This window comes from Morone saxatilis, unplaced genomic scaffold, assembly GCF_004916995.1.
Source record: "Morone saxatilis isolate NCDOM2014 unplaced genomic scaffold, NCSU_SB_2.0 Contig18, whole genome shotgun sequence".
NCBI classification, from domain to species: domain Eukaryota; kingdom Metazoa; phylum Chordata; class Actinopteri; family Moronidae; genus Morone; species Morone saxatilis.
In genome coordinates, this window is record NW_023339740.1 from 16476814 (window position 1) to 16488869 (window position 12056).

The 12056-nt window shown below is 38.7% G+C and overlaps 1 protein-coding gene across 1 annotated transcript in view; it reads left to right on the plus strand.

Moving 5' to 3' along the window:
• The window catches only part of gnai2b (guanine nucleotide binding protein (G protein), alpha inhibiting activity polypeptide 2b), a 37836-nt gene that overhangs the window by 13372 nt on the left and 12408 nt on the right, over positions 1-12056 (plus strand). The window contains exon 2 of the mRNA XM_035662022.1: positions 10570-10612. Coding sequence (XP_035517915.1) covers positions 10570-10612 — 43 coding nt within the window. The remainder of the gene's footprint in view (positions 1-10569; positions 10613-12056) is intronic.

Consider the following 12056-nt stretch of genomic DNA (forward strand, 5'->3'; position numbering starts at 1 on the left):
TTCTTTATGTTTAACGTTCCTAATTTAAACTAGCAGTATTCAGGAGCTCAGAATGTGGAAAGTTTCCATTTCAATAACCAGTCTTAGTTTTATGGACCTACCAAATTCAATTAAGAGATTAATTATTTTTAGCATGATCTTAATCTGCCAAAATTGATGGATTTAGAAGTATATTAGAAATATATTTCCCTGTATGTTATAGTGTGCAAAAGTATTGATCACATGCAGACTACATGTTGGAGCCATTTTTCATGTATAACTTGTGGTGCACAGGTGTGGCGCACAGCGAGGCATATGGTTTTTGACTTAATTGTTGCACCACATCCAGCCGCCTCCGGTGTCCAATGCGTGGCCCGCTGACTGGTACCGAATTCCAGTGTCCATCACCACTGTGCACGCTGCACCAGTTTCTTCACTCCTCAGGTCTTCGACTACCCAGCGTGATCCGTGAGTGATGGCCAACAAACAGCAGAACAGGATTAATGTTAAACACAAAAAATGGCTGTGTGTCAAGGAGTTTGCTTATGATGAGGCATGGCTTTCATTTTAGCTTTATTTAACAGTTGTCTCTGCTTTTTAGGCAGTTGGTGGTACTCAGTATTTAAAACATCAAATAAAAATGTACATGTGATTACAGCAGTGTAGTATTGCATAAAAAATACTGTATATCTGGCTATATACAATTGGTGTGGAGAAAGTCTGTGGTCCCAGGGGGGAAACTAGCAACAGTCTCCAATAACGGTATATTGGCTGATGTTCTTTTTTTAACTTGAGGGTGAGGATTCTTAATGGCCAATTGATTTGCCAATTTATCGGTAGGGCTCTAGTCTGGAGTCTTTTATCTGCTTTGGCATATTAATTATGTTCCTGTTCTAAATGGCTTTCATACTACATAATTTTCATCCGCAAATTGTATCTTCAATTTGTCAAGTGTTGTTATCAGTGATCAATACTCATTCACTTGATTAGTGTAATTAATAGGGGCTTTGGAATGGCTGAGTACATATTGATTTCATTCTAAATGACCCAGGTGATTGGTTTACGTTCTGTGTGATATCTGATACTGCTGACAACCTGTCTCATACAGCAAAGTGTGGAATCAGCTGTTTTGTGAGCTTAGTAATCACTCAGCATCCCACACACCAAGTGGGTAAAGATAGGGAAAATCTTCTGTCAAAACATTAATCCTATTATTGAATAGTTAATCCAGAATTTAAAATTAAGCAAGAATTCATCCTGTTTTGATTCAGATGCTGCGGCCGGTTGGCTAGCTTCTTCAATCATATAGTCAGAAACCCTCGAAAATGCTAAATGCCCTATCTAGAGCCAGTGGTTTTGTCTTTTCTGGGCTACTGTAGAAGCAACAACATGGCGGTCTCCATGGATCTGCTCCCTTTGTAGACTCATGAATACATAGTTCATATTATATTCCATTTCTGCCAATAGTCTAATATCTTTCTAAATGTTACACACTGGACCTTTAAGCATTATGTCCTTCCATGGCTGTTATGTGACTACCTGCATTAGTGGAATAACTTTAATGATGTGTGCAGGAAAACACAAAAAGGAAAGTGTTAAATAGGTCTATTACAAATACATTAACAACAAAAATAATATAACGGACCTGACATGCAATTTGTCAGCATCCTGCAGAAATGTATATATATACCATGTTGATACCCACAATGACAAGTTATGCCAGTTATACAGTTAATAAGAGCCTGTACTGTTGAAAAACAAACCAGGGACAAACCATTTCATTCACTGACTGAACCATTGGCTTATTTTGGAGTTTAACTAGTTTTATCGTTAGATAAAGGATTTGGAAATTTGACCCGAATTGCAGTGAATTGTATGATTGAGGGACAATTTGTACACAAGCTTCTTTTGAAAAGCACAAAATTTTGCTCCCTGCGTGTCTCAGCCAAGGATTTGGATAATGACTAGATCAGTGTCAGAAAGGTATCCAAGTAGATATTGCCATGTCAAATTATCTTTGTAGCTCACTCTTTTTTTCTTCTTTTTTTCCAGCAGATGTACCTTTAAGTTATATGTTGGCATCCAATTTGTCGTCAGATTTGTGGTCTTTAATCAGATAGTTCCTGATTTAAATAATGATTTTGCCAATGTTTAACATTATACATATAAAAATATGTTTATATTCCTCAAAGCAAGTATTGGCACTAAAACTATTATTATATTGACAGTCGCATCAATACATTTCAAATAATACCCTATAAATCTATCTCAAGATGGGATTTAAAGCAATAAGAACCAGATATTTTCTTTTGGAGCTAAAGGCACACACAGTCTTACTGCACTGGCAGATAGCAAGAAAGAAGAGCCTAAGGGGAGCCATTTGCTAGCATGTGCAATCATAAGAAGCTGAAAGCTCAAATAGTGTACCATTGCTCATGGCTATGAGTCTGGTTTTAGTCGTGTACCTTCTTCTCTGGTTGTCGCCCCATGTAACCCTGGAAAACTGCTAGATAATATTAGCAGGAATAATTTAGCCAGGTGCCACAATTTCCTCTGCTCAAAATATAATAAAATCTTACTAGCAGTTCTAAAAGTAAGTAGCAGAAGTCAAATTGGGACAATGTTGTTTTTGTGTAGCACTGCTCCATTCTGGTACAAGCTGAAGATGTGAAGTATGAAAGAATGAACATTACAAAGTTGGCTGAGAGAAAAAGGTTTGATGTGTTCCCAAATGTCAGAATCAAGATATTACTACATTCATAACCTTATCCTGAAGAGTCAGATCACTGTGAAAAACCACCCACAAATGATTTAATGATTGACAAACTCCTTTGCTGGAAATGGCAAAGTATTCTGACTTTATGTGACTGAGATATAATACATTTTTAGACACCCAGCACTTGACATCTAGTCACTTTCTTAAAATGTCAAGAGTGGTTGGATCATTGGCTTTTAAAAGGAGACACAGCCGGGCATTACTGACATAGCAATGAAAGGATGAATTTTGCTTGTGTTTTACACTGCCACGAGGGAGCATGTAGAAAGAAAAAGACTGGACAAATAATGGCGCCCTGTGGCACAACATGTGTGGTTTTTGCTGAGGAGGAAGAAGAGTTGCCAATGGTGACTGAGGAGGTTGTAAGGGAAAGGCATGACGCAGTCAAGAGCAGTGCCGGTGACACCAACCCACTACTAAAACAGGATGGTTGATGATGCTGATGGATGCACTGAGGTCTAAAAGGATTGAAAACAAATAAGTGCTTGCTTCTGTTCTTAAAAGACAGTGATGAAGTGTGTCTGCTGTACTCCTTTTACAAGCTCACTGCAGTGGTGATTGGCTGCATTGCATATGTATCTGCATGTTATGGTACAGCCACTCTTAGGTTTGTCTGGTGCTCTCAGTGTGCTATTGCAGATTTTTATGCATCAGAATGAGCTTATTTTGTTGTCGTTTCTCCTTGATGTTCTTGTTCCCTAAACTACATGAGCTTTTAAAATGTAATCCTTCTTTTTCATCTGCTTTGCTTTGATACACTCTCTAGTTATAGAATTGAATCTGATGATTTAGGCACAAGATGTATGAAAAGGTCTTAGCTTATCTGTTAAACTACTATCACTTTCTTTGTGTCTTCAATGTCTGACACATAATGTTCTGCTTGATGTACTGCATTGATATTTTTTTAAGAATACTGCAGTAGCAATTTGTAGAATTATGCAGTATATATTAGGCATCCAGGTCACAAAAATGTGTTGATACTGCTTGTGAGCACACCCATAACACAGGATTAAACACAGTTAACATGCAGTGGCTGTACCGTCAGTCAGATTGCAGTAAGCATCCTACTCTGCAGAGCAAAGGAGTGAAGCTCCACTGCTCCCTGTGAGGCTGATGACCTACTTTTCCACTCCAAGCGATAACATACTGTACTGTATCCAGCCATGTAAAATTCCTCCATCACTTTCCACTCTGCATGTGAAAAGGGTTTTGGCTTTGTTCCTGAAGTTGTTGAGTCGCTGCTTGAAATATTTCAAAGATTGCCGCTATCTGCAGGTCAATAAAAAGGAGGATATAGAAAGGCCTGATTTCAGGCTGGTTGAAAAGAAAAGAGAGGGTTGCTAATAACAGCCTGCTTACAAAGGGCAATGAACTACAACCAAGGGCTCTCTCTTCCAGAGACGAACACAAACATGACCAGATGCTGTGCCTGATCAATGTAGCCTTCCTACTTCTCTAGCAGTTTTGTTTTCTGATGTATAATGAGCATTACACCCTCACAAGGTTGGGAGAATTGCTATAGACTTGTAGTTTTGTCAGGTTAATTTCATGACTCAGAATGAATATGTTTCCAACATTCACTCTCATTTTAGCTGTGTTTTGGTCACCATTACTCAGGGAAATATCGGTCTCTTTAGCTGCTAAATGGTCCTCTCTTCACCAACTTTGTCTAGCTTCCATTTGGCGCTTAGTGTACAATGGATTTTTAGAGCTTATTTGCTCAAAACAAGTGCCTGCTGCTGTCTGAACCAACACTAAGTGGTGAAAATGAACCAAAACAGTTAAGTTGTGGCCTATAAAACCAAATGAGATAAAAGATGGTACTGTAGAGCTGAGGACTTATCGTTGATGAAGATCATCTTGGCACGTAATTAGTGAGAATTATCACGGTTTTCAGAAAATGTACATACTATAGGTAGGCTTCCAATGACCAGTTAATTAAAATTACTTACTGATAAATAAACATATGAATAAGTAATTTCAATACTGGATTCAGGTTAAATAAAATGCTATTGAACATCAACCTCACATTTCAGTAGAAAGAATAGATTTTTCCTGCTACAGCAAGTATATCAGATACCGTATGTCTAAATAACCTTCATTATGTGTCAGGAAGAAAATTGTCCATACAAATGTATTTACTCATAAAATAACATCACGTCTTGTCAGTAAGCTACCTTGGTACACTGCGACAGGGCTTTAAATAGCAACGGCATCATTGTTGTGTATTCTGCTCATTGTCATTAACGCCCAGAGGAGGTTAACCTTTAAATGGCTGTAAAAGCTAGTTGGATGTGAGCAGTCGTGACACCAACGGGTGGGGGCAGCTGGGGCAGGATGAGAGAAAAGAAGGAATCGTGTCACAGCCAGGCCAGTGAGTCATTCTCCCATGGCAGGCACTTAAACAATAGATGGACTATGACGTTGGCATATGCTGAGATGTGTTGCATGTCTCCACAGAAGAAATGCAATGGCAGTGGGCTGTGTGACACAAAGATGTGAAACACATTTTCACATGATTATACTGTCGGCCTCTTAAGGATGCTGTGATATTGTCTTGAAATAGCAGAGTGGATTTGTGATGTTGCCTGTTTAGCCTCACATAGATAACACGGCTGTAGACTAAATATGTAGTTACTACCAAACTGCCAACAGCAATTTGAGGCAATTTGACTTCACACTGCCGCTTATCCAGCACCCTCACTTCTGGTGTGGAATGGATCTTGGCTCTGTGTACGTGTGTGTGTGTATGTGTGTGTACGTTGTATCCTCGTGCATTTGTGTGATACTGCTACTGACCATCAGAACAAGCCATCAATCAAAACATCCCAATAATACCATAAATGCACAAGATGAGTGAACATGCCGAATTAACAAAGATATTCTTTAAAATAGTACATGAGAGCTTGTCATAATTGTAGAATAATTTCTTCCTTGAGCTGAGTGGTAACAACTTTATATTAGGAAGCACTCACTCCACAATTTCCCATTCATAACCAATCTTTGTGTTTTCTTACAGCAGGACCAAACTGGTGTGGGGTCAAAGAATTAAATTAGTAATTGCTAATAGACAAAATCAAGTTAGAATATGTTTCCTCTCATTTCTTTGTCATTAAACTTAAGAGGGAGAGGTATCGTAATTAATAGAAGTGACACACTCATTTAGGTTTTAGTGCCATAATTAGAGATGGTTCTGGGGAAGTACAACAGTAGGCTTTATTAAAAACTATAATAATCGGGTCATTTAGTGGCGAGCTTTGTAAGAGTAGTCTGCACTGGGAGTTTTAGAGCTCTCTTAAACAGTCTGCTGTCCTGTGACTTGATCATATTTGCACTTGCTTATAGTAAACCAAATTCGAGAAAGCAAGAACAAAACAAGTGATTGCCCACTGCTGTTTAATGAATGCTTTGCAGCTTGCACTTGACTGTTACTCATTCCAACACATACACTCTAAATATTAAGCCTCCATTACCAATCACGCTTTTCATTTTGCTCGTAGTTGCTGAACTTGCAACTGAACTCTGTATGTATCCGCAAACTGGCAGAAAACCTGTTATGAATATTCATGAATTTACCAGGTACTCTTGTTAGTCCTCATCACACTACTTTTTCTCTTAACCAGTGCCCTCCATGCCCAATCCTCTCACACTCTCAGTTTCTCTGCATCGTCATCCTCCCCCTCCATCTCCTGCTCATTTGTCACTATGTTGTCCACCTTTACTGCCAACGTCTTCTATCTCCTTTAACAGCCTTTTAATGACAGTGCTTTTTCTTCTCAAGCTTTACTCCATATTGTCATCCATCTCATTCAATTTTAAATTGTGATGAACGACTCTTTGGTCCTTTTCAGTTTGTGCTGGATAGATGCTGGTTTGTCTCTTGCTCAGTATCTCCACACCTTATAGAGTTAAGGTGGTACTGTCAGCTTTTCCAAAGGGAATGTGTGCCCTGTAAGCTACACCAGAGCAGTTTTTACCTCCTCCCTGTTGTACGCAGCTATTCTTAGCAATGTGACTTATATTGGCCCCAAGCTCATAATTAAAGCATATGGATCAAATACAGGCCGTAAGAAGTCAGGTGTCACTGATGCTTTTTGACAGTTTTTCTATTTCCTTTTCCCCAATTTGGACAGGCCATGTCCGCCCTTGTCGCTGTTAACTCTCCCTGCTTGTCTGAGGAGGATATAGAAGGACAATAATTTATCTCTTCTAAAAGACGTGTCATGTCGCCACTTCTTTTACCAAAAGACAAGCAGCCTCGCTAGGGGAAGGTAGCGTGTGGAAATTAATGCTCTATCCCACAGATCCGACACTCCTTGTGGGTGTTCTAACAGTGTTTAGAATGAGGAGTTAAGTCAGAAGTGTCGCTGCAGGTGATTAAGTTGGTGTTTTTATGCTTAAGTAAGTTTTTTGCAATTAATCAAACAATTAAGTTACAGCTGGTCAAGACAGTGTGACTCCAAACAGTCAGAATCACAATGCATTACTGTTATTAGTTTGATGAATGATTGTATAATAGAGTATGGCTGGAACTAACAATTATTTTAATTAAAATGTTCATTCTTTTTTCTGATTAATCATTCGATTTACAAATATATAAACCAGCGAAAAGCAACAAATTATCACTTTTTTTCTTGATTAGTAACTTAAATGATTTCTTCCTTATCAGAATTGTGACAAGGAATTTTCTTAATTCACCATCCAATTGTTTCAGCATTAACAGAGAAACCACCACCCCGATTTACTGCCCTTGTTTATCGTGGGCTGGTTGACAGGTAATTGACCTTGTCTGCTCTGAGACTATGTGTAGATGTTTGTGTGTTTGCCACGATCAGGATATCTCATCAGTCCATGAATGGAGACTTTGTGTCATCAGCAGTGGGTAACTGAGACTGTGGCCAAGTTGTCATCGATGTGAGTGGAGAGTACTGAAAGCGTTCAGAGAGATGGTTCTGTTTTCTTAAAGCCGGGCCACTTGTGATCCTCATGCTATGAATCATGTTATCTTTATTGTGTGTTCTGGCACTTAACTGAAAACCAATTCAAAGACAACTGAATAGTTGGGGTTGAATAAGCATCGTCTTCTTGTTGCCAGAAAGTGATTCTGGGTCTGTTGTAACGACACTAAAATGAAAGAGCTTGTCCCCTCTGCCAGCACAGCACACAGAGGAGTCTTTGTAGAACTACTTAGTCCTCATTTCTGCTCCAACTCTGTCAAAGCAAAGGGCTTCATGTACGGTGGATACATCTGTTCAGTTAGAATATTCTGCAGATTTATCTGTAATTGCAGAAGTTAATGTTTTAGAAGTGCTGTTTGTTGATCTCTGCTGGGTAGTGGGTGTTCATTGATATACTCATGTAAATATTTGAGCTCCACATGAGACAGTTGTTGGAATCAATTATGCAGCTAGTCATTTTATTGGCACATAAAACTGTGTTAATATCCTGCTCAGTGGTAATTGATTAATCCTGTGCAGTAGCTCTTTGTCCCCTGATGATTAGCAGTGTTTGACTGTCAGAGATGTCTGTACCTGAATTAACAATTATAGTAGTTCAGGATAAAGGATAAATTAACGTCCTGCATGTCAGGAATAATAATTTAAAAAAGTAACACTGTTTACCGAGACTATTGCTCTTACAGAGCAACATGAAACACATCTTCCCAGTGTGTTCAGAAGACTACTTATAGGTGCATCCTTTTCTTATTATCATTCAGCTAGTTATTTACAGTAGTGTGTTGTCCTGTAGTATGTACTTTGTGTTTAGTGCTATCAAGCAGATGTTTGCATGGCAACATGCTGAACTAAGACGGTGATCATGGTGAACATTATTGGATCATCTGTGTCAGGTACAGTATCATGGAGCTGCTAGTGGGCCTGTAGCGTCTTGTTCAGCAATAAAATGTCCCACTCAGTACATATCTTGGTCACAACCCTTAACAAAAATCTTCATATGTTTTTATGTTAAAAGACTGAGCTCTCAAATATGAATCTAATATTGGTTAACCTGTACTATATTTTCTTTTTTTATATAACACAAAGACAGAGAGATAATTCATACTATTTATTTTGATCACTACACACAATCAGTTCCTCCCTGAAGATGAGTAAAAACAGTAATGTTTATATAGCACTGTTTACTCCCCTCTGGCTGCTGCGATAAGATGACCTGATACTGTAAAAAATCAAAAGTCAACTCCAAAAACTCAAGTTTTTCCCTGAAGCAACACAACAACACTGGCTGTTTCTCCTAAAACACCTTGAACATGAAGAATGAGGGTGCATGTGCTCTTCTTTTTCACTGCTGCTAACAAGTGTTCACCTCCCTATGGGGAACCTGAAATATTAATGGATGAGTTTTATTCTGGAGTCAGGAAGGTGACCTTCATGCATGTCTGTGTCCACAGAGGGACTGATATTCCACTTTCCACCATTCACCTTCTATTCTTTAACAGGACATTTTTATACAAGCGCCTATAAATCTGACACTGTATTTATATTATTTGTTCATATCCATGCCTCTAAAATTAAAGTTAATATTCCAGGTAGAAATAGATTGCAGTATAAAAGAAGAGCCTTAATAAGGCCTGCGATAAAACATTGTGTTTTTTGAGATAGGAAGGTGAATGAATAGAAGAAGAAGCCTAGTTACATAATTTCATCTTGATTGGCTTTAAGTAAGATTAAAAAGCTTTTGCTTCAGGATTGAGATATAAGTTAGAAACACAGAAGGAATAGAGAAAGAGAAAAGGGTAAAATGAACCTGAACATTTTGCCAAAAATAAAAAATAGTCATATATTATTAAATCTTGTTTTTTGTCTGCTGGGTTGTCATATACTTTTTGATATATTGAGACACAAATCACCTGGAGATCCACCCAGCTACCTCTGTGCCTTCGAGCCTGTCTAGCAGCAAATCATGAGTGACAGCTCATATGACAGCAAACACAGCTACAGACCTTGCGTTTACACCCCTTCCTTTGCTCTGCGTTTCTCTCTCAGAAAAGTGCTCGATGTGTGTGAATAAGATGAGTGTTGACAGCATGAGGGGGAGCGCTGCTGGTCCCACTTGCTCCATCAGCCTCGGACTGGGCTAATGTTTGTTGGCAGGGTTGGGTCAGGTAGCGAGAAGGGACAGTGGATAGTGGCATGGTCCTGACAGGTCAAGGGAAGTGCCAAAGAGTCTGGCTTATTCATGTCAACAAGATAACAATGGCACTGAAGCACAGCTTGCTGTAGTTCAAAACTTTGCAAAGAAACAAAACAAAAAAGTTTTTGTGCTGACTTGAGTGTATTGTGTGTATGGTGACTTCTTTACTATATGGCACATATACACCGATTAGCCAATATTATGACCACCTGGGCACCCTGGTCATGCTTGGAAGGGGAGGGTCAGGCGAGCAGTGTTCAGTTTGTTGCAAGCTGCCATCTCACCCCTAGATGTAACTAAATCCTGTACTTTTTCATCATGTACTCAGCATGTGTTGGGAAAAGTACCATAGTACCATGAAGCATTAAAATTATAAAAAGCCATGAAACCATATCTCTTCCCTGCACCCTTCTTCTATCAGAGTGAATAATAAACATAACAATGAACAATGAAGAGGGGGATTCTTCTTCTGCTGTACATCATTTCCTCAGAAGTGGAAACATAAATAAACTAGACAACCCAGAGGACAAAATGCAATGTTAGAGGCGGGTCATCACTGGGTCGCTCTTGATTTCAAAGCAGAAACAGTCAGTTCAACTTTATTTCACTCACAAAGACAACAGCTTGAAGTTCCTTTGTAACTCTAATCTTATCTGTTCCAACAGGTGCTGGGGAGTCTGGGAAGAGCACCATTGTAAAGCAGATGAAGTAAGTTGCAAAAGCAATCTTTATCTTACTTTATTTTTAATGTTTGGTCTTTAATGTTTAACCCAAATATGAGTTCTCCACCTCAAAATAAGTGCTTCCATTGTAGAACTAGTGTGTTGGGTGAAGCATTATATGCCATAAACTAGCCAAACTTGACAAAATCTGTCCAGAGGATTACATAATACAAAAGATTAATCATAATATGGTCTCTTGATGAAATACTAATGATACTTGTTTCACAAAACAAGCCACAGGGAGAAAAATAATTAATCTGTCAACTTGTGTTTCTGTTATTCTGTTTTCCCTGTCTAGAGCTGGAGATAATGTGCTCATTTTAAAATCCTGATGTGTTTTAGGAAGGCATCTAATCAGCAGAGCTACAAACAAGAACATACACTACAATGCTCACACCTGATGGTTCTCTGCTCACTGTTAAAGTTGCCATATCTCATTGATCTTATTAAGTGCATATGGCTCAGACACCCAGGCATTGACCATGACGCATATTAAATCAGAAGTTATAGCTCAATAGTTTGTAATGACCATGTCATTGTTATAAAATAAATTTGACTTCCTTCTGTGTGGTTTCTACGGGAGAGTGTGGTTTGTTTTTATCTTTTACTGCTCGTAGCACAAGAGGAATGAGCAGTAAAAGAAAATATTGTAATATCTCTGCACCAATCAGGATACACATGGACACACTAATATGCACAGGACCCTAAATGGCTTAATTATTCACATTCCTCTGGGCTAGCCAGGAATTGAATAAATTTTTTATGAGCTTTGAGCAGGAACAGTCTGTCGCTTTTTGAAGCCAGGTTATTAACACGTACAGGCATACAGATAAATCCGCCTTCAAGACAGAAACACTCATATTATGTAACATTACACATTGATGCAGCCTGTGTAAACATGTCATCACAGCAGACTGCGTCAGGAAACATAACCGGTTTCATAAAGCAACTTTAAAATCAGGCAACTACTTTGTTGGCCAAATTGTTATTGTTCATTTTCATTTGCATCAACACACTGTTAAAAGCATTAACATGTTTTACTTAATGTGGAGTCATCTCAGTTTGCTCTATTTGCACTTCCCTCAGCAGACAGATGAAGCTTGGTGGTTGCAACTAATGATAGGATGTGAACTTGTGTGTGCACAGACACTTAGATCCCTCATTCCAAGGTTCAGAGGAATAATATTGCAAGAGGTAGACTCAGGATACTGCATCAACTAGATGCTGCAGAGTGGAGGCGCTTTCAGTGTGTGTTAACCGCACTGCACACATCATGATACACAGCGTGCTGACATGATCATTGTGATGCAGTGTACAGTACATGCTTCTTGGTAGATAAGGAAGCAATTGTACAGAGACAAAAAAGCTACATTTCTGCTTCAAAATGTTTTTCCTTCTGACACCTGTTTATATAATTCTTAATTTAGAAT